The 22924-nt window shown below is 55.3% G+C and overlaps 1 protein-coding gene across 1 annotated transcript; it reads left to right on the forward strand.

Moving 5' to 3' along the window:
- The first annotated feature begins 7913 nt into the window (after positions 1-7913).
- Positions 7914-15777, forward strand: ECEL1 (endothelin converting enzyme like 1). Its single transcript, XM_049769304.1, has 19 exons — positions 7914-8002; positions 8698-8767; positions 9050-9939; positions 10467-10535; positions 10641-10751; positions 10840-10932; positions 11073-11197; positions 11698-11920; positions 12344-12442; positions 12617-12691; positions 13041-13144; positions 13387-13445; positions 13513-13564; positions 13953-14020; positions 14184-14308; positions 14574-14639; positions 14953-15048; positions 15194-15270; positions 15354-15777. The coding sequence occupies exons 3-19, from the start codon at positions 9145-9147 to the stop codon at positions 15451-15453; spliced, it is 2337 nt and encodes a 778-aa protein (XP_049625261.1). The 5' UTR covers positions 7914-8002; positions 8698-8767; positions 9050-9144; the 3' UTR covers positions 15454-15777.
- The last annotated feature ends 7147 nt before the right edge of the window (positions 15778-22924 follow it).

Here is a 22924-nt window from a genome sequence, read left to right on the forward strand (position 1 = left end):
TTATAATGTGCTACAATCTGGGGACTCGAGGGACAAAATAATTGCACATGGATTCTGTTTTATTTTATCTTAACGTTCTTTGGCTGAAAGTTCAAAGTTAAGATATCAGCAAGGGGGCTTCTTCTGAGAATTATGTTATGGGTGATTGTCCTTCCACTGTAACTTTACCTTGTCCTCTTTCTTTGCATCTTTTGTTCTCATAATTCAAAATAAAAAAATTAAAAAAAAAAAGAAGGGAAATATTCTACTTCTGCTACTTGCCTTAAAAAAAAAAAAAAGAAAGCAGTGCCTTATCTCCTGGTCTGCTCTCTCCAGCCTAGTAGCTGAATCCTTTAAAAACTGATTCCAGGGGCATAGTCCACAGCTACTGCCATGTAAACAATGACACAGGTTCACAGTTTTACAACTGATTTTGGAGGAGATGTCAACCCAAGATGATGTAACTCACAGGCATACCTGTCTATGGATTGAAGACCTGGGGGCATCATCAGGAGGTGTGCAGGTGAGAATCATCCCAGTTCCACAGGTCCTGGAGGTCCTAAAGAGTGAGGACATATGCCTCCAAATTCCACAATACTGATATTTGAATAGGAACACAGCAAATTAGGTGGGAAAGTAGCATGGAAGCCCACTAATCTTAATTAACAAAAACAATAACACAGAATGCACAACAACTAGCAACAACTAGTTCTGTAAACCCTCGAAGATTTTAATAGCCCCATTGTGCTAAAACAATTTTCACAAATTTTCTTCTACTGAACTATTTTTCCCTTGCTGTTTTTTTGCAACAAGTAATATAAAATGAGGTATTTGTGCTTGCCAAGTGGAGGTGGGTGGGAAACTCAGGACACTGGTGGAAGGAAGGTCACACTTGTGGTGGGATTGGTATTGGAACATTGGATGCCTGGGACAACAACTTTGTAAACCATGGTGTTTAAAAAAGTTAATATCAAGGGGCTGGAGCAGTGGTGCTAACCCTAGGACAGACCACTGTTCAATCCCCTGGCATCCCCCAAGCCAGGAACAATTTCTGAGCACATAGCCAGGAGTAACCCTTGAAAGTCACCGAGTGTGGCCCAAAACCCAAAACACCCCCAAAAATTTAAAAACAAACAAACAAACAAACAAAAATCCCAAACCCACAACAGTTTCTAGGGGCTAGAGATATAGAACATTGGATAAGGTATTTGCTTTGCACACACTTGATCTGGGTTGAATCCCTGACAACCTATATGGTCCCCTGAGCTCTGCCTGAAATGATCTCTGAGTACAGAGTCAGGAGTAAGCCCTAAGCATTATCAGGTGTGGCCCAACCCCATATTCCCCCAAAAGTAGCTCCTAGGGCTAGACAGGAATGTAGCTTGGCAGGAGAGCACCTGCCTCACATATGTGGGACTCTAGATTCCCTCCCTGGTACCACATTAAGAAGAAAACAGGGGGGCCGTAGAGATAGCATGGAGGCAAGGCATTCACCTTGCATGCAGAATGTAGGTGGTTTGAATTCCGGCATCCCATATGGTCCCCTGAACCTGACAGGAATGATTTCTGAGCATAGAGCCAGGAGTAACCCCTGAGAGCTGCCAAGTGTGACCCAAAAATCAAAAAGAAGAAGAAGAAGAAGCAGCAGAAGAACAAGAAGAACAAGAAGAAGAAGAAGCAGACGAAGAAGAAGCAGAAGACGAAGAAGAAGAAGAAGAAGAAAACAGAAAGGGGTCTGAGAGATTGCACAATGATAGGGCGTTTGCCTTGGACGCAGCTAATCCAGGACAAACGGTGGTTCGAATCCCGGCATCCCATATGGTCCCCTGAGCATGCCAAGAGTGATTTCCGAGCGCAGAGCCAAGAGCATCGCCAGGTGTGACACACACACCCCCCTCCAAAATAAAAGGGGAGAAAACAGCAGAGTTTCTCTGGCTTGCAGGTGAGTTATACCGATTCCGGACATGCCAGGGAGCTAGACATGAGTATATTTGGGGGGGTGGAGGTGGAGGAAAGGGGATGCCATGGCTGGCTTTGCAGAGCATGGGGCTGCCATGAGCCCAGTCAGTGTTGTGAGTGGCCTTTGGGGACTGCGGGTGGCCCCTCTGGTTCATCTGATTCAGGACAGACACTGCCAGTTGACAACATAAAAAACCCCATTCTGCCACCAGCAGCGAGGGTGGCTGAGGCACTGAGCGCCGGTGGCAGCAGCGCCCTGCAAAGGACAGCGCAGCTCCCCCCGCCCCCACCCCCCAAAGGATTACAGAGAAGAAAGCTGTGTTGTTGGAAGTCCTGGAATTGATGAGAATTGTTCCAACCCCAAAGCAGCCAGGCCTCTTGTCAGCAAATGCAGGGCTTCTGCCCTGCCCCCCACTCCTACCGAGGATGCCCCCATAAAACATCCTACCCACACTCGGTCTGGAGTGCCCTCACCCCCTGCCCCCCCTCTCCTACAGGGGACAATTACTGGCTTCAGCTTTAATTAGCTAACGATCCCCTCTGCGCCAATCTCTTGAAATGATGGTGGAGAGTAGGTGGGGTGTGGGGAGGAGGGGACCACAGCCGGGGAAGCCTCTGGGGTCCAATGAGCTTTGGGGGGGGCTTACCCTGCCCAAGCCTCCACCCTCAGTTCCAGGCAGTGGGTCATGCGAACCTCCTAACACAGCCCCCAACCACCCACATGACTCACAGCAGAACTGAACTGCAGAGTCCATGAAGGGGCTGCCGCCCCACCTCTCGGAACTCAGGCTGGGCAATAGGACGCTTTGCTCCAGAGCTGAGGAGTGAAGGTGAGAATGCCAGGTGGGGGGACACAAGCCAGGATGAAGCAGGTCAGGGAGAAATGTGTTCCATGGGTCTCCAGGAAGGGCTGGTGGTGGTGGAGGCTGAGATGGGGGTATAGAGTCCACTCTTCTAAGGGCCTGGGCAAAACTGGTCTGGACGCTTGTCCTGACCCCTCGACTCAGCACCCCAACATCATTCCTAGGCTGAGGTCATGCTCAGTTGCACTTTGCTCACCCCCATCTTCTGTTGCCTTCTGAATGTGAGCCAGAGCTGTCCTCTCTTGCACACTGACCCCAGGCCTGGCTGTGCTGGACTTGAGGAACATCCAGCCTCATGGAGGCCTCTGAGGTGAGGTGAGATCTCATGGTTCTGGGGAGCAGGAGCTGGAACCTCTTCTTGCTCTCCTGCAGGTCCTCATGTGTTTGGTGAGACCTGGGAGCCCCTGTAGTGTGTGGTAAGTCAGAGGAACATGGCAAAGCCTGTATTTGGGGGTGTTCCACATGCTCTCATGGGGTTCTACTGCTGCTGGGAGCCTTCTAGATTGGGGTGAGGACAGCCCAGTCAGCTCTGGTGGAGCATTTAGGGGTATCCTGTGAAGGAAGGAGGCCTCCTCAGGCTCCCTCAACATGGGGACTCCCAGGGGCCCCTGGACATGGAGACTGATTAAAGAACCAAGGCTGAGATGAGCATTCAGGCCCAGAGTGGGGTTGAATCCCAGAAGTGTGGAGTAGGGTGGGGACAGGAAAGGCTACAGGAGGTCCGAGATGCTAAGGTGGCCTCAGAAGCTGGAGTGGGATTATAGTGGGTATGAGCCAGAGAGGAGGCACAGAGTTCCCTAGTGAGACCAGAGGACCTCATGGGAGCTCAGGCAGGATGGAGGCTGAGCCTCACAAGCTGGAAGCAAGGAATTTAGCTGAGCCCTGGAGGTGTCTGAGCAACACAACAGCCAGCTGGGGTGTCTGCAAGCACAGGGTCAGGGCGGTATTGGGAGGCCCAGCCTTAGGGGCAGGCCTTGGCCTGGGGTGAGGAGAAATGGAACCAAATGGCCTCAAGGGGTGTGAGGCTGCAGTCTCTTATGGGAACCACTACTCCTGCACCTGACTGGCAATTGGGGGCCCCAACTGCACTGGGAGGTCAGGACAGAACAGGCTGACTAGAAGTTCCTTCTCCTATGTTTATGAGTGAGTATGGTGGTAGGTGTGTACATATGTGAGTGTGTGGTGTGGTTTGGGAACACGTGTGTAATGTGCTCATGTGTGTGGCATGTATGCATATGCACAGGCTGTGATTGTAGGTGAGGGTGGCATGTATATCTGTGTAGTATGTACATCCTTGAGAGTGGTATATGTGCATGTTTGGGAGGTGTATGCACTATAGATATGTGGTTTGTGTGATGTATGTGCCACACGTGTGTGGTATGTACACATGTGTGACACAGTGTAAGATGACATCTAGCTATTAACAACCCAAAACAAAGGAATGTCCCATCTTACTCTTTTATTTAAACCCTTGGATCATTTGACCTTCCGTCTCCTGGTGAATTGGTTTTATAAAGAAAGAGCAGTTTTGGCTTTGCGCTCTGAGAGACCTCAAGGCGAAAAGCAGACTGACTCTATGATTCTCTCCTGACTAGCTTAATTTATTAATTCTTCACCATTATGCTACCTGCATCAGACCCTTTCACCTGGGGTGAAGATATGGGGAAGATATGGTGTGTGGGATAATATCACAACATGTGGGGATTTTATTTTACAACTGGCACCTGAACAAACACTTGAACCCTGGGTGCTCTGGGCATCTCTCAGAGCAGGGCTGGGTGGGGGAACAGCAGAGGGGTCCAACCTGGCTCTACATTTGAGATGCTTGTGTGAGAGAAGAAGAAGAATCTTCTTCCAGGTGCCGGAAGAGTTGGAGGTCAGGGCTATGAGCTCCCAGCTGATGGGGGCAGTATAGAACAGAAGGGGCGAATCCCCCAGGTCACCCCAGGCCATAGGCCCTAGAGAGAGGGTGTGGGAGAATAGGAGAAGGGACCCCTGGTATTGGAAGGACAGATTCAGGTCCTGGATATGGGTGAGCAGCAGTTCTGAGACATGAAGTTACAGGGTGAGGAGTCAGAGAAGGGCAAACACCCATTGCATTTGGGTCTCTGCAGTGTGGGGTGCTTTCAGGAGGAGTGATGAAGAATGGTGGGACCCAGGCCAGCATGGGGCACTATCTATCCCAGTGCCACGATATGCTGAGAGGTTCAACTGGTGATTACCCAGGGTCGCTCCTGAGGCCAGCTCCCAGGAGCCAGGAAATTTGGGGAGGTGAGCCAGAACAGTGTATCAGAGAGCCAGGGGAGGGCAGGTCATACCCCACTCAGTTCCCTCATATCTCCCCACTTTTTTTTTTGTTTTGTTTTTGGGCCACACCCAGCGGTGCTCAGGGGTTACTCCTGGCTGTCTGCTCAGAAATAGCTCCTGGCAGGCACGGGGGACCATATGGGACACCGGGATTCGAACCAACCATCTTTGGTCCTGGATCAGCTGCTTGCAAGGCGCTGTGCTATCTCTCCGGGCCCATATCTCCCCACTTTTGAGAGCTTTAGTAGGGCTGAAAGGCTACTCCTCACTCACCCCTCATCCACTCACTCAGCACTGGGGCACAACAGGCTTTGAGGCAGGGGCTACTAACTGGCTTTGGGCTTCTGAGTCCCTAATCTGCTGAGGCACCCCCATTTTTCCAGCAGTAGTTGAGTCAGCAAAGTGAAAGCGTCCCCTACACTATCCTCCCCCCAGTCTTGCCACCCTGGCCACTTGGGAGAGCCATTTCATTTCTCAAATTAAAAATCCATTTTGTGCCGTGAATAATAGATGGGAAGAGTAGGGAGGCTGTGGACCGAAAGTAGTGTGTGTGTGTGTGTGTGTGTGTGTGTGTGTGTGTGTGTGTGTGTTTGGGGGGTTCCAGGGCCTACAAGAGCTCACAGTCCTGTGAATGATGGGGAACAAACAGGTTGGAGGCTGGGTGAGGGGCATCTCCCAGATCAGGGCTGGGTTGGGGCACAACAGAGGGGTCCAACCTGGCCCTATACTTGCCCAGAGCCTAGAAACAAGGCTAGCTTTGCTGTGCCTCCCCCACCCCCACCCCCGCATTTACACCTCACTTGTAAAGCTGCCGGAATATGAGTCATAGGGACAAGCCAGGGCAGGACTAGGGGTTTGTGCTGGTCTGAGCTCCCCCCCCCCAGATCAGTGACACCCTCCCCCTCAAGATGGGCTGGACAAGAGACTGGGATCCCAGACCCATCAGCTCTGCCCTTTGCACCCCTTCTTTTCTCTAAGGTTGCCCTGGACAAGACTCCCACTCAACCCTACATCCTCTGGGCTCAGAGCTTGGCCCTGTCTTGATATTCTCTTGCTCATCACTCAAAGGTCACCTTGACAACGCAGGATGCCATGTCACATCTTTGGGCAGGGTTGGGTCTCTTGGTGACCTGGTCCCCAGTTCATTCAGGTCTGGGGTCGCCAGCCTGGAAGCATGTGGGGGGTGGGGTTGGTTTCTCCCAGAAGGCTGACAGAGGTTCTGTCCTGGAGTGGGGAAGCTGAAAAACATTGAGCAGAGCACTGACTGGCTGGTGGGGAGTAGGATGGCAGTCAGGGAGGGGCTAAAGGCCTGAGTCCTGCAGTGGGTACCCTGGGAGGGGGGCTCAGCAGTGGGTCCCCAGGGAAGTACGCCTGCCTTTGTGCTTTCTGTCGGAAGAGCCCAGCTCCCGGAGACAATATCCATTTTGATATTTCTTGGAAATTTCACGGCATTCATTTCAGGGAAAATAAAAGCTGTCATAGCCGGAGAAATGATACCAATCAGGGCCTGAAAAGGCTGGAAAATTATCCTCCTGGAGATGGAACAACGTTGAGGGGGAAATGCAGATTAAAAGCACAAAGAACCGCTTTGCCCTGCCCTGCCCTCCCCCTCTGGAACTACCACATTTCATATCATTCCACCAATTTCACCTTCCCATCAGGAAGGCACCGGTCAGGCTGGAGGGCTCAGAGTGGGGGGGGGGGGACTCCCAGGGCAGAGATGGATTCACAGGTCAGGCAGCATGAGGACATAACCGCCCCTAGGGAGCCCCGAGGGTTCTGATCAGAGGGGGCTCCTCAAATGTTCGGCCAAGCCCTCACCCCGACCCCCATCCCCCGCTGGATCCAGTAAGTCTGGGAGTGCCAGCATCTGAGTATGGCGCCCCTTGCTGGGGAGAGGCGGTAGGGCTGGAGACTGCAGGACCAAGAGAGCTGATTCCAGAAAGGATTTCTCATCCTGGGTGCCCGAGTTCCCTGTGACCCCCACAGGTCAGGCTTGGGGGTACACTGGTGAGAGAACTAGAGGGGGAAGGTGGTTAACGGGAGAGTCCCCTCCTGGGCCTGTGCACAGGCGTCCCCAAGGCTGCGCTCCAACAGCCCCGGCTAGACAGGGGCGTCTACTGTGTGCTAAGCGTTCCAGGCAGGGCTAAAGGAGGGGGTACTCTCAATTCTGAGGGTCTTACCTGTCCCCCCTCCCCGCCCCCACGACTGTCATCTCCCCTTGGGAAGGAGGAAGGAACATGGCGACCTGAACCCCTGGTTGGGGTGGGCGCAGAAGGATCTACAGAGGCCGCCCAGCCCAGCCCCCTGGTAGCGTCGGGCTCTGCTCCTGGCTCGATGCCACAGGGCACCCCATCATCCTTTCGGGGAGTCATCCCTGGTGGGCAATAATACTCCAACTCCTCGGTTCCTCGGGGCTGACCCGAGCGCACCCACATCTCCAGCTGCTCCTTATCCTTTCGGGGGAGTTTTTGGGAGGCAGCTTCAAGGGGGATTTGCGCGCATCTCTTCCAGGGAGTAGCCAAAAACCCCGATCCTTTTTCTGCGGGGCGCGCCTGAACCCGAACTCCAGAGAACCCCGAGGCAGCGCGAACCCTCTCCAAACCCCTTCTCCCCGCCCGGGTGCGTGATCCCGCCGCCGCCGTCCCCGCCCCCCGAGCTTGCCAGGTAGCGGGGATGGAGCTGCGAGAAGGAGGGGTGCGGGAGGCGGGCGGAGGAGGGTGGAGCCGGCGGCGCACCCCCTCCCTCCCTCGGGGCCGGCGGGCGGCAGAGGCGGCAGCAGAGGCGGCGGCGGGCGCACGGAGAGCGCGGCCGGCCGCCCTGTGCCGCTCCGGGCCCGGCTCGGACCCGACCCGCTCGGCACGCGCGCGCTCCGCCGGGCTCCCCTGGGCCGGGTAAGTGGCTCCCCAAGTCCGCGCCCCGCTAGCCGGCTAGCCAGCCTCCCTCTCGCCCACGCCAACGCTGCCGCTGCGCGGAACCTTCGGGCTTTGTCTGCGTCCCCGCGACTCCGGGGCTCGGTGCTCCGGCTCCGCGGTGGCCCGTTGCGGGAGGCGCTCTCTCCGGAGCTTGGAGGCCCACCAGGCTCGTGGCGCGAGGGGCCGGCTTGCTCCACGCCCAGGGTGAAACTTCGCCCAAGTTTGGGTGCCGGGAGAACCTGTTGAACCCTAGCATAGCCCGGGGCGGGGAGATGGGGGTGTTTGCGGGGGGTAGAGATAGTGGGGTGTCGGCCCGCATGTAGGTTTTTAGGGCCGTCGGGTTTCCTTTTCCACCCCCCCCAGCTTTTTCTGGGGGGTCCGGAGGTGTGCGCCCAAGTGCGGGTGAAAAAGGGGATGGAGGGCAGTCTGGCCGTTAAACAAAGGAGATAGATGATGGAACTGGGTGGTGGCCCTGCGGACACCCGCGAGGACAAAGTTTGAGTCTGTCACTGCTTTTTTGCGCATCTCATTCCAGGGTGGGGAGCTGAAGGAGGCTTTATTTTTTGGGGGGTGGTTGGGTTGGGGGGGTTGTGTGAATAGGATGGGCATATAGGCGCACCCCGGTTCGCACCTCCTGCATCCAGCCTCCTTTCTCCTTCCTCCACCTGGCCTAGGCTGTAGCAGGACGCGCACAAGAAAGGCAAAAAAGCGAAGCGGCTTCTCCGAGGGTCTGCGACGCACCAGGTACGGGGCGCGCGCGCCTTTTGGGGTGCCAAAGCATCTTTGAACCCCGGGCCAGCCCTGTGCTGGGAGAAGGACCTAGAAGCAGGAGCCACAGAACGTGCGCGCACAGAGGTACCAAACCTTCGCTTTCCTCCTACACAAATGGTGCAAGGCCACAGGCACCCCGCGTGCGCGCTGGTGGTGGTGGTGGTGGTTTCTGCATCTGCACCCCTCCAGTCGTCGTGGTGCCTCTTCGGGCCCCGCTTCCTCCTGAGCTGGCATCCCCTTTTCTTCTTCCCGCAGCCGCTGCCCGGCCCGACGACCATGCAGAAGCCGCCTAGGAGCGCGGGGGTCCGGCGCGCTCTGTAGGGGAGCGAGCCCGGCTGGGTAGCGGCACCATGGAGGCCCCCTTTTCCATGACGGCGCACTACGACGAATTCCAAGAGGTCAAGTACGTGAGCCGTTGCGGCACGGGGGGCGCGCGCGGGGCCTCGCTACCCCCCGGCTTCCCCCTGGGCGCTGCGCGCAGCACCCCGAGTGCCCGGGCCGGATTGCCGCGCTGGAACCGGCGCGAGGTGTGCCTGCTGTCGGGGCTGGTGTTCGCGGCGGGGCTCTGTGCCATCCTGGCTGCTATGCTGGTGCTCAAGTACCTGGGCCCGGGCACGGCGGGCGGCGGCGGCGCGTGCCCCGAGGGGTGCCCGGAGCGCAAGGCCTTTGCGCGCGCCGCCCGCTTCTTGGCTGCCAACCTGGACGCCAGCATCGACCCGTGCCAGGACTTCTACTCCTTCGCGTGCGGGGGCTGGCTGCGGCGCCACGCCATCCCCGACGACAAGCTCACCTATGGCACCATCGCGGCCATCGGCGAGCAGAACGAGGAGCGCCTGCGACGACTGTTGGCACGGCCCGGGGGCGGCCCGGGGGGCGCGGCGCAGCGCAAGGTGCGCGCCTTTTTCCGCTCCTGCCTCGATATGCGCGAGATCGAGCGGCTCGGACCCGGGCCCATGCTCGAGGTTATCGAGGACTGCGGCGGCTGGGACCTGGGCGGCGAGCCGGAGCGGCCCGGGGCGGCGGCGGCGGAGCGCTGGGACCTCAACCGGCTGCTGTATAAGGCGCAGGGGGTGTACAGCGCCGCCGCCCTCTTCTCGCTCACCGTCAGCCTGGACGACACCAATTCCTCGCGCTACGTCATCCGCGTGAGTGCTCCCTCACCCTTTATCCAGCTCCTGTGCTCCCCCCTATCTTCTCCCCCGCACCGCGTCTCGCGTCCCGGTGCCAAGAGAGGAGGGGCGCGGAGCTCGCAAGTAATTTCCCCTCGAGTAATTGCGGTGTTTAGCGGTGCCCAGGGAGCCGCAATTTTTTTCCCAGCCCTCTGGCAGGCTGGTGGGAGCACTAGGGAGGCGGGTTCCTCCCTAGTGGGCTGTGGAGCAGCTTCGTAGAGCACCCCTCGGGTGCCCGCGTGCCAGTAGGGGTGCCCACCGCAACTGCCACTGCACCCATCAGGGCCTCTCACCTGAGGGGCAAGCGAAGGCTAGCAACTGAAAGAAGGATGAGGATTCTCTTTGATATCTCCAGGCTAGGTGCCCAGAGGGAGAGAAGTGGCTTATGCCCCCTGCCTTTGGGGCCTGTGGCAGAGGAAGTCAGGAATGTACCTTGTTTTCCTGACTCCAGATGTGGCACGCAACCCCCTAATCTCTCATCTCTGGGTGCCCTCTCACTTCAGATTGACCAGGACGGGCTTACCCTGCCAGAGAGGACCCTGTACTTGGCACAGGATGAGGAGAGCGAGAAGGTATGGGGGTCTGGGATGGAGATTGGAGATAGCCGGGGTCTGGATAGAGGACACAGGGGCATAGGGGACACAGGACACAGCTGGCCTGTTCCTGCCCTGGTACAGATCCTGGCAGCTTACCGAGTGTTCATGGAGCGTCTGCTCAGGCTGCTGGGTGCAGATGCAGTGGAGCAGAAGGCCCAGGAGATTCTGCAGCTGGAACAGCGTCTGGCCAATGTGAGCTGGGCATCAGGCAGGGGCATTGCCACAAGTGGGTGGCGGGTAGAGGGGCTGGGAGTACAGGAATCAGCTCTGTGGTCCCCAGATCACCGTGTCGGAGTATGATGACCTCCGGCGAGATGTCAGCTCCACGTACAACAAGGTGACCCTGGGCCAGCTGCAGAAGATCACCCCACATGTGAGTGGGGCCCACTCCTGGTGATGGGGGCACGGGCAGTGGTCTCTGCTCCCAGAGTTGGGCGAGGCCCTTTCTATCCTCTCCGTGCGGTGTCTGTCTCTACCTGCTTCGTTTCTCTGGGATGGCTCCCTGCCCCATAGCTGCAGTGGAAGTGGTTGCTGGACCAGATCTTCCAGGAGAACTTCTCAGAGGAGGAAGAGGTAGTGCTGCTCGCCACAGACTACATGCAGCAAGTGTCCCAGCTCATTCGCTCCACACCCCACAGGTAGGACAGCCTAGCCCAGCATTGGGTCCCTTGGCTTTGGGGGGAAGCCCTGGATCCCCCGGGAGTCACACTGGGGCACAGCTTTGCTCTGTCTGAAATGCCAGTCGTTCTGTGGAGATTGGGGCAAGATGCAGTCTAGATACACAAAGTGACTTTTCACCTTAAGGATGCCACCGGGGGAAGGGGTAGAGGTTTCTGAAAGCAGCGCTGGGAGGAACACAACCTTTTCCCTATTCACTCCCTTAGCAAGTCAGAAATGAAGCTGGTCAGTGGCTTGGCAGCTCCAAGCCCTCTTCTCATTGGTCAGAGCCATGTACTATGTTCTTGTTCTCGGGGCTCAAGTAATGCTAGGCTCTGCCTCTGCCCCTCTTTGAGTGACCCTCTCTCTGAATGGATGCCAGGTCCAGCCCCAGGCTGGCTGAAGTGGGCAGTGCCCCAGGTCAGGGTGGGGGGGTCTATGCCCTTGAGCCTGTCCAACTCAGTGCTCCCCCTGCCCTCAGGATCCTGCATAATTATCTGGTGTGGCGCGTGGTGGTGGTCCTGAGCGAGCACCTCTCTCCACCCTTTCGGGAGGCGCTGCACGAGCTGGCCCGCGAGATGGAGGGTGGTGACAAGCCTCAGGAGCTGGCCCGGATCTGCCTGGGTCAGGCCAACCGCCACTTTGGCATGGCGCTAGGTGCCCTGTTTGTCCATGAGCACTTCTCAGCGGCCAGCAAAGCCAAGGTCAGGAGGCCTGGATGTGGGGAAGGGGTGAGGGTGCTGAGCTGGGCATGAAACCTGTGCATGGCCCTGAGTTTTCTGAACACGGAAATTCACATATTCCCCATCACCACCACCAGGGCCCTGGGTGCAATTTGGGATTTTACTCTCTGAAGCTCCAGCCTCCTTCTCTTCCTCCTCCTCCTCCTTCTTCTTCTTTTCCTTCTCCTCTTCTTCCTCCTCCTTTTCCTCCTCCTCCTCTTCCTCCTCGCAGTTCTGATCCAACAGTATGGAGTTCTCCCATCTTTCTCTCGACCTTGCTCCCTTTTGGTTGAGTTTCAGGGTGGGGATCACCCCTCCGGGCCTCCTTTGAAACTGAGTAATTAGGAAGCACTCCTCACTCCTGGTGCCAGACAGGAGCTAAGATCTCCCATGCTGGGCTTGCAGGTACAGCAGCTTGTGGAGGACATTAAGTACATCTTGGGCCAGCGCCTGGAGGAGCTGGACTGGATGGATGCTGAGACTAAGGCAGCCGCTCGGGCCAAGGTCAGGAGGATTCCTGTCCCTGCTGGTCCCATGACTTCTGGGCATTGCTCTGTCATGGGTGCTCAGGGCACAAGAGACAAACCGGCACGGCATCTGCCAGCCTGCATTTGCCCCCTGCCTGGGACCCAGCCTGGGTGGGGCTGCCCCTAAGGCCTTGTTTCTTCTAATCTGCAGCTCCAGTACATGATGGTTATGGTGGGCTACCCTGACCTCCTGCTCAAACCTGAAGCTGTGGACAAGGAGTATGAGGTGGGGTGTACCTCAAGGGCCAGGCTTCGTCAGGCCTCTGTCTGGGCTCCAACCCAGGGGAAGAGCAGAGGCGGAGCCATAGTGGGAGGAGGGTGTGACTCTGGGAGGGGTGTCCTGGCTTCCCCCCCCCACCCCCGCCCTGGCCACTATGCCCCATCCAGCCCTGCCCCTGAGCCTGCCCTTGGTCTTGCTAAGGTCCTGCCCAGACCAGTCATGGCCCCACCCTGATCAGTCATGACCAGGCCCATACCATCCATGGTTCCGCCCCTGGCCCCACCCAACACCACCTTGACCTGCCCTTTCCTACGCCCTTGGCCCTGGCCCCCCACCAGCGCTGCCCCTCTTGCAGTTTGAGGTCAATGAGAAAACTTACTTCAAGAACATCTTGAACAGCATTCGTTTCAGCATCCAGCTGTCGGTCAAGAAGATTCGCCAGGAGGTGGACAAATCCACGTAGGTGCCAGGCCCAGAAGTGGGGGGCTACAGTGGGGTGCATGACCTCCGGGACCAGGAGGCAGGTGGGGTAAGCAGGGCCAGGGCCATTCATGGGAAAGGTTGGCAGGGAGGAGTCCCTCCTGGGGAAGATGAAGACATAGCCCTAGGCCCCACCACCAGGTGACCCTCAATGGAGAAGCTGCTCAAAAGAGGGTGGAAGATGGGTGGACCCCTCAACTGACCCTTGGCTCCCACCCCAGGTGGCTGCTGCCCCCACAGGCCCTCAATGCCTACTACCTGCCCAACAAGAACCAGATGGGTAAGGGGCGCTTCCAGGGACAGGGCCTGGTGTGGCGGGCCTAGTGCTGACCATGCCTTCCCCGCAGTGTTCCCCGCGGGAATTCTGCAGCCCACGCTGTATGACCCCGACTTTCCGCAGTGAGTCCAGACTGAAGCATGCCTATGGGGAGGCTGTGGGTGTTGGAATTGCCTATAGAGGGCGCAGGACACCCTAGGCTACTTAAAAAAAAAAGTGGTTTTTTTTCCCTTTTAAATGCTCTGGGTTCCCTCTGACCTGACTGGAGGGTTTCTTAGGGTCTTAGGGTGTTTCAAGAGTGGAGCAATGCTAGGAATGAGGAAAAAGGCCAAGTCCCATGTGGACTGCCTCAGTTTCCCCTCCGTCTCCCTCCAACCTTGACCCAGCCCTGTCTTGGGCTCTTCTCGAAATACCCTCAGCTTTCACAGGGCCAAGGCACAGGGCGTCTCCTGGCCTGGCAGCCCTTTTCAGTGGGTTAGGCTGGGGTCTGACACCTCTTGCCTGGACCAGGTCTTTGAACTTCGGAGGCATTGGCACCATCATTGGGCATGAGCTGACCCACGGCTATGATGATTGGGGTGAGACTTGGGGGTGATCCAAGGGGGGTGTAGGGATCAGGGAGGGGATGAACTGGGACTCTGGGCTCCTCGGTCCCACTCTGGGGTGGCACGGGGGAGGACTTGTACTTGGCCTTAGGCTCTGCAGAATGGCCAGTGATGCCTGCCCTGACACTGCCCACAGGGGGCCAGTATGACCGCTCGGGCAACCTACTGCACTGGTGGACTGAGGCCTCATATCACCGCTTCCTGCGCAAGGCCGAATGCATTGTCCACCTCTATGACAACTTTACCGTCTACAACCAGCGGGTGCGGCCCCTCACTGCTCTGCAGGCCAGCCAGACGCGGCCAGGAGCGTAAACCCCATCACACGGGATGGGGCAGGACCATATACAAGCGGCACATACATGATTCACAAAGAGCTGGGGGCCCACTGCTCCTCCTGCAAAAGGAAGGGAGGTGTGGGTAGTCAGGGCCTTAGGGTGGTCGGTCCCATGTGGGGTGGCTAGCTTTATGAGGGCTGCTCAATCCTGTGTGGCTGGTCAGCCCATGTCGGGCCTCTTCCCTCCGGCAGGTGAGTGGAAAGCACACACTGGGGGAGAACATCGCAGACATGGGCGGCCTCAAGCTGGCCTACTATGTGAGTGGCTCTGCCTCACCTCCATCCCGGGGGGGTGGGGGATACTGGGGGTTCTTAGTTGCCAACTTGACTCGCTTCTTTTTCCCTGCCTTGCTGAACTCTGGTCTGGGGCCCACAAGGAAAGGAGGAACTCTCAGGCCTTCAACTTTGGGAGAGGAGGGAGGGCTGCCTGGAGTGGGTGGTACCTGCCTGATGTTAACTTCCCCCATGATGAGGAAGGCAGAAACTGGGGTCTCAGAACAAGGGGGGGCTGAGTAGGTATAGAGTTGGGTCTCCACTGGGAGTGCCCCAGCTTCCTGCTCTGCGATTGCAGGCTTATCAGAAGTGGGTGCGGGAGCATGGCCCGGAACACCCTCTGCACCGACTCAAGTACACCCACAACCAGCTCTTCTTCATTGCCTTCGCCCAGGTGGGCGGCGGGGGCTGCCTATGGGGTGGGGTGGGGTGCCTAGCCTCCAGCCTGGCTCCATCAGGGAATTAAGGTCTCAGGTTGGAGGGTTTGGGCTTGGTTAGTGGATGCCTCATTTCCTCCTTCACCCACATCTTGGGCTCAGAACTGGTGCATCAAGCGGCGGTCGCAGTCCATCTACCTGCAGGTGCTGACGGACAAGCATGCCCCGGAACACTACAGGTACCACCGCCTCCAGGGGCGGCACACTGGGTCCCTTGCAAATGCTGAGCTGGAGGAGACCCTCACACTGTGTCTCCTCACAGGGTGCTGGGCAGCGTGTCCCAGTTCGAAGAGTTTGGCCGGGCCTTCCACTGCCCCAAGGACTCTCCCATGAACCCGGTCCACAAGTGTTCCGTGTGGTGAGCCGAGCTGCCCTTCTTGCACGCACAAGCATATGTCATCATGCACACACAGATGTCATCAGGCATGCGCATACATCACCACACACGCACAAGTGCCCCACGCTGATGGCCAGGCACAGGCCTGCCCTGGATGCTGTCTGCCTTCCCGGCCTGTGCAGCCTGAGCCTTGCTCTGCCTCACTTTGGAGGGGCCCAGAGCAGGGGGAGGCTGTACCCCAGGCAGGCATGGGGAGACGTTGGGGACCCCAAAGTCACCACGCTGGACTGTCAAGCCTCTTCCTGTTCTCTCTGCTTGTTCTGCTCAATAAAGCCGCTCTCTCACTGCTTCTTCAGTCTCTTCATGCACTAACGAGGTCCCTTGGGGTTTGGGGGCGGGGGGGGTGGGGGGAAACTCAGGCCCATGACCCCATGGTGCCCTAGAGGAGTCTTCCTGCTGAGCTTGGCTGAGCCCGTGCCTAGGCCGTGTTCTGCATTCACCGCTTCTCTTGCCTCAAAGTTCTGTCTAGTTCTGTTCTGGGGGCATCCCTAGAACACCTCATTGGTGCCAAGTTCCACCAGCAGTCATACCCCAGCCTGACTTGGGGACTGGCTGCTCTCTGCCTTGCTGTTGTGCTTGTCCCTTATCCATACTCAGGTTCTGCGTTAGGGTTGGAGAATTGGAGTTATGGGAGTGTCTAGGCCTCAGCACCACCAAGACAAGGGGAACCCCTGCCTTTCCTCCTGTTTTGAATGGATCCCCCAGGGCTGATGGGGTATGACCTGTCGCCCTCCCCATGGTGGTGTTTTCTGCCCAGGGTTTTCTCCACTCAGTCACTGGATGTCAGACACTCAACACCCTGGATTGAGAGTTTCTAGAAGGGAACCCTGCGCATGCCTCTGTGGGAAAAGGTTAGGAGGTTAGGAGGTTATATTGCATTACAATGCTCCCTTGTACCCCAACAAGTGAACAGGGGCACAGGTGCTGAGGTGGCACACTGGTCTTGATTTCCCTGGGTGGGTGCAGGTGTCTGCTGAGTATCTCATGATGGTCCAGGTCCCTCTTCCCCCACCCCATGGTTCTCCCACCCCATGACCTCAAGTTTCCTGCCCTTCTTCCCCGGGGGAAGCCTAAATTGGGTGCCTGTGGGGTGGGCAGACCCTGAATCACTTTTCTGCAGTCAGTTTGGTCTGCTGAGCATTTCCCTGCCCAGCTCACACCTCCTTCCACTCCCAGTTGGGGTCCTTGTACTTGGGGAAGATGGCCCTGAGACACTACTTGGGTCTCTAGGATGACATGGGACCCTAGGATCCCCTCCTAACAGGCTTCTCAGGTTCCTTCTGGGAGAGTTAAGGGAGCCCCATGGGTGAGGCATCTGCCCAATGTGCTGAGAAGACCTGGATTCCAAGCTGCTTCCAATGGCTGGACCCAGGTGCTCTCTGAGGCATCAGCCAGGCCTGTGGGGGACAAGGAACCATGTGCTGGCCGGGCCATGCATGGGGATGCCTGGCGTGGAAAGGACAGGCCTTAGGAGAAGGGCAGGCAATGTCTAGGCCCCTGTATAGCAACTCATGGCCACTGCCCCCCTTGCCCAAAAACCCATTGTAGCCTGAAAGAAGCTAGCTCAGCAGGTGGCCCATTGAGGCACAGTTTCCCTTGTGTGACAGGCAGGCCTTGAATGCAGGTGAAAGCCTTTCTGTAGGTGATACAAGAAACAGCTGTGGGCAGACTGGGAGGGATTTGGTTTCATGACCAAAGTATTTCTACACACACACACACACACACACACACACACACACACACACACACACACACACAAACACACACACACAAAACAGTGACAGCTGTCTGTCACCTGAGCATTTTGGAGCAGGAGGAGGGAATTGAGGGTGGACCTGAGAGCACTAGCCTTGCTTTGAGCCCAGATGGTGTCTGGGGTCACTACAGGTGACCATGGCAAGTGACACACCAACTACATACATGTGCACCTGTGTGTGAGCACATGTATATGCATACATAGGCATGCATGCATGTGTGTGGAGTGCTGAGAAAGTAAGGGTTGAATCTCTGGGGTACAGCTCAGCACTTCCTCAAATTGGGGAGGCAGCTGGAGCAGGACTGAGCCTCAGAGTCTCTGTCTGTAGAGAGTCCTGGGGATTTCTGGGACCCCACAAAGGGTGCCCCACACAGTCCAAGCTCCCGGCCTTTCTAACCCATGCAATGTATTCTCTAGTTCTGGTCTCTACCTCCCCATGATCATGTCTATGCTGATCCAGTTGCCCGATACTCCATGTGCCCAGCTTCTTAGTTGTATTGGATGCAAAATTTTTTACACTGTCACTTTTTGTGGGGTCCCTAGGGCCATTCCTGGTGATACTTGGCTGACTAAGAGTGTGTGTGTGGGTAACTATCCAGTGGACTTTCACATATCAAAGGAAGAGGTTATGGGGGAGTGGAAGATGGGAGGAAGCCCTTCCTGAGACTGTGTGGGGACCACAGATAGGGCCCTGTGAAGGTCCCCCTCCAGGCCAATTTCTACCGGTGTCTTGGGTCGCGGCTTATCTTGAGGCTGCCTCCTTCTGGCCCATTGGGATCCTTAGTCTTGCTGATGGCAGATGCCATTGGCCATGGCCTCACTGAATGGGGTTGGCAGGAGGTGCTTCTGGCTGATGCCCTCTGCTGGTCAAACTCACCCGTGTGAGTTCTTGCCGCTAAGGAATGGTCTCTGAGAGCTGGCTGTGCCTGGGGTGACCTCTGTGAGCCTGAGGGGAAGGAAGAAGCTGGTTCCCAAAGCTTCTCAGTTGCCAAGCCTGGAATGGAGCCTCAGACAGGCTCATGCTGGTCCTTCCTAGTCTAGACTTTTCTTAACAAAGATTCTTTTTTTTTTGGGGGGGGGGGCACACCCAGCAGTGCTCAGGGGTTACTCCTGGTTATCTGCTCAGAAATAGCCCCTGGCAGGCACGGGGGACCATATGGGACGCTGGGATTCGAACCAACCACCTTAGGTCCTGGGTTGGCTGCTTGCAAGGCAAACACCACTGTGCTATCTCTCTGACCCCACTTAACAAAGATTCAAACCTACCCACCTCCACTTTAGGGCCAGGCTGTGTCAGGGGCTGAGCTAGGGTCTCCACAGAGTGATGGCAGGAGGTCAGGCTGGAGTGCCACACTGATGGGTAACTGGCATCTTGCAAATGTGATGGATGAACCGAAAAATGCCAGAGCCAGTTCCCTGGCACTATGCCAAGCGCCTTGGCACAATGTGGGAAGTTGAGCCTAGTACAGCAGACAGGGTGCTTGCCTTGCAAGTGGCTGACCCATATGGTATCCCATATGGTCCCCTGAGTTCAGCCAAGAGTGGTTCCTCAGTGCAGATCCAGGAGTAAACCCTAAGAACTGTTAGGAATGGCCCCAAAACAAAAACCAAAAACAAGGTGAGAAGCCCTGTGACAAGGTTCTATGAAAGTGCTCGTGGTGGGGCTACGCCTGTGGTCTCCACTCTGCTCCCCCTTTAGGAGTCCCATGGATGTAGGGATGGGGATGGGGAGCATCTTCCAAGGGCCGATGACCAGGCAGATGCTGACTGGGTTAGGGACTGTTTGTGTTATCAGGGGAATGGAAAGAGTCAGGACAGGTCAGCATCAGGGCTAGAAGAGCACACGGGAGTCTTGAGGTTGCAAGAGTCATACACACTGAATGGCGATCCTGGGATGGGGTGTAGGGGCTCTCAAGCTGGCTTAACCATGGGTCGGATCTGAGGCAGTGAAGAGTGTGAACTCTGAGATCACAGGCACAGAGAGCTGTTTGGCCTGAGCTTCTCCAATGCTGGGTCTGGGGTCCAGGATCTTAGGGACCTCCTCATTGCAGCCTTGTCACAGCCCTGGGCATGGGGCCTGACCTGTTGGCTCTCTCTCCAGGGATCAGGGTGCTAGATTGGGCTGACCCAGCACTGTCCATTTACTAGTGTCCTATGGGTTGTCATGCCTTTAAGTTTGTCTGTCTACCTGGATGCCTGCATTATCAGGTCTAGCTTTGGGATCTGTTTGTTTGGGGTCACATCTTACAGTACTCAGGGAATATGATGTGTCAAGGGGCCATGTGTTGCCATGGGTTTTATCCCTTGGATAAAACCTGGGACTCCTGCATGTGTTCGACCCATTGAGCTTTTTTGGTCTCTGTCAGATCTAGTTTTATTATTCATTTTTGGGGGGATGGCTATACCCAGCGGTACTCAAGGGTTATGCTAAGAAATTACTCCTGGTGGACTTGGGGGACTGTAGGGAAATGCTAAGGATTGAATCCAGGTCAGCCACATGCAGGGCAAATGCCCTCCCCACTGGGCTACTGCTCTGAGTGGCCCCCTTTGTTTTCTTTTTTGAGCCAGCTGTGCTCAGGGCATACTCCTACCATGGCATTCAGGTATCACTCCTGGCAGAGCTTGGGGGGACCATATACAGTGTCAGGAAATGAGCCAGAGTGAGCAGCATGCAAGGCAAGTGCCATAACCATTCTACTACCTCTCTGGTTTCAGATCTAAGTTTTAAAGCAACTAAGCTTCCAGCATGATCAAGTGGCTCACACAAGATTTTCTGAAAGGAAACTTCAAATCATATCGATTTGCAGGGGGAATCAACTCAAATATGCAGCTTTGACCTCCCAACCTCCATCTTCCCACCCTGAGACCCCACTAGAAAACAAGACCAGAACTAAAGACCTACGTACTCACTTTGTGGTGACAGGGATTAGTGTCTTGAATGAAAAATCCTCAAGGTTTGCAAGGAATTGAAGTAATGAAGTGTGCAGAACATGAAAGCAACCCCCTCTAATTCTCCCCCTGTGATGATTAAAGTTATGTGCTACTCCCCCCTCAGTACTCTTTTGCTATTTCCCTAAGCAATGATAAATATTTGCAAAGCACTTTTAAACTTTCTTGCATAATAGTATAAGACAAAACCACTTCGCATCAGGCAAACGCTTATTCTCTCTGCTGCAGGGAAAATGGCAGAAACAATGAACAGAAAATGATCTGTTGACAAACCGAAAGGCATTTCTTAGTCAGCAAGTACAGTGGGGAGACCAAGAGAAAACCCACTGTAGATTAGAAGAAAGCATTAGAAACAATTACCCTGTGTGGGAGGTTTGTTATACACTTGGCTGAAGGTACAGATGTTTCTACATAGCTTAACTTATGATATTTGCTGGATTCTGCGCAGATAAATAGACAAATGTACGTGTGTGTGTGTGTGTGTGTGTGTGTGTGTGTGTGTGTGTGTGTGTGTGTGAGTGCGGGTGCATGCTACTAAAGAAAAGATAGCAGAGACAATCTATTCCCAGTAGTAAAAGCCTTATTGGATAAAAGCAATGTCAACTGGAAAAGGCAGGGTTAGTCTGCCCAGTGGAGAATAACTTCTTGCAAAGGAGTTCTTTTTTCTTATAAAGCCCCCCACTTCTCTGTGTTATTATTTGGGGATGTCTGGGGGTCAGGGTGTTGGGTGTAAGCACTCAAATACTTATCCGTGTGCTTTGTTGATTGCAACTTATGGCATGGGGGGATGAGGGGTGGGGTCCACTTCTGGCATGTGAGTGTTTCAGGGTCTGAACTCTCTGAGGCAGTCTCAGTACTTTGGAGTTTTCTCCCCACAGCTATCACAGAAAAGCTGCTTCAAACTCAGCCTTGACCAGTCAACTTGGTCAGGCCCCATTCCGGGAGCTGTAGCTCCTCTGATGACCAGGGAAATTGAACTTGACCTTGCCTCTATCCCTCAATCCCATGCTCCTTGTTCTGCAGCTTGACTTGGCCAATGTGGATCATTATCCACTGTGTCCAGGACCTTTCCAGAGGCATTGGCAAAGGTGTCTGGAGCTCAAGATTGGGAAGAGCATGGAAGCGGAGATGACCATCCAGCAGCAAGGGAATTCTCTTCGGTTCCTTAGGGCAGCCCATCCATGCCACAGTGTAGACAAGACTACACTGTTTGAAGCTATTTGAAGCCATTGCATGCCAGCCCTGAGGGATTTTAATTCACAAATCTTGGTTTACTTTATTTATTTTGTGGCAGCATGCCTGGAGGTGCTCAGGGCTTACTTCTGGCTAGGAATCCCTCCGAGCAGAGATCTGGGAACCATATGTGATAACCAGGAATGGATGAAGGTTAGCAGATTGCAAGGCAAGAGATGTAACTTCTGTACTATCTCTGTGGCCCTGGGAAGCATTTTGTTTTGTTTTGTTTTGAGGCCACACCCAGTGACGCTCAGTGGTTACTCCTGGCTATGTGCTCAGAAAGCGCTCCTGACTTGGAGGACCATATGGGATGCCAGGGCATCATAGGTTAGCACGGGTCCATCCTAGGTTAGCGCGTGGAATGCAAAGGCCCTAACACCTGTGCCATGACTTCGGCTCTGGGAAGCATTTTTTGTTTGTTTGTTTTTGGGTCACACTCGGCAGTGCTCAGGGGCTACTCCTGGCTATATGCTCAGAAATCGCTCCTGGCAGGCTCGGGGAACCATACGGGATGCCGGAATTCCAACCACCATCCTTCTGCATGCAAGGCAAACACCCTACCTCCATGCTATCTCTCTGGCCCCGGGAAGCATTTTTTTAAAAGGACTCATGTTAAGAAAAAGGTACCAAGTTAGCACAACATGCAAAACTGACTCAGATTCACCCACATTTAACCATTACAGGGAAGAAACTAGAATGGACCAGAGAGCAGAAGCCTTCTGAAAGTTGGTAGTAAGAGCCCATGTGACTGGGAGAACTTCCTAGCACCCCCCCTTGAGTACTAAGGGCCACTAGGAGTGTTCCCTCCCTCCTTCTTAGCCTGCCTCCATCTTAAAGACAGTTCTTTTTGTTTTGCTTTTTGGGTTACACCTGGCAGTATCACTCCTGGTGGTTCAGGGGAACCATATGGGGTGTCAGGGATTGAACCATGTTGGTCATGTGCAAGCACTCACCCTACCCACTGAGCTATTACTCTGGTCCCAAATAGTTGTTTATTAGTGTGAACACCAGAGTCTAGCAAGAAAGCAAGCAGATTCATTTGCGCTCATGTGTTTGGATAGACAGAGCACACTTTGCACCTTTAGAGTGGACATATTAAATATACAATTTTGTAAACCTGTTCAGGGAAGTATCACTGACTTTGCCTTCCCAGAATTCTCTTCACTTCTCTTTGGGGTGGGGCCAGAACAGGGGTCCTGGGAGGGGCACTCTTGGAGTCTGTGCCTCCTTTATTTTCCCAGCTTCATTCTTGCTCTCCTTTCCAGTGAGGAGACAGAGGGCTTTCAGGAGACACCCCCACTTCACAGCCTTCTCAGAGCCCCACATCCTTTCTGTGCTCCTTCAGGTATCCACCCTATATTCCTGCTTTCTGGGACATGGATTCTTCTCCTTTAGTCCTGCTGGGAGTCCCAAACCATCCCATCTACGGAAGTGGATTAAGCCTTTATTTCCGGCTGTCCTGAAGAACTGTTGTGTGCTCCAACTGTCACCACCT

This window comes from Suncus etruscus, chromosome 2, assembly GCF_024139225.1.
Source record: "Suncus etruscus isolate mSunEtr1 chromosome 2, mSunEtr1.pri.cur, whole genome shotgun sequence".
NCBI lineage: Eukaryota > Metazoa > Chordata > Mammalia > Eulipotyphla > Soricidae > Suncus > Suncus etruscus.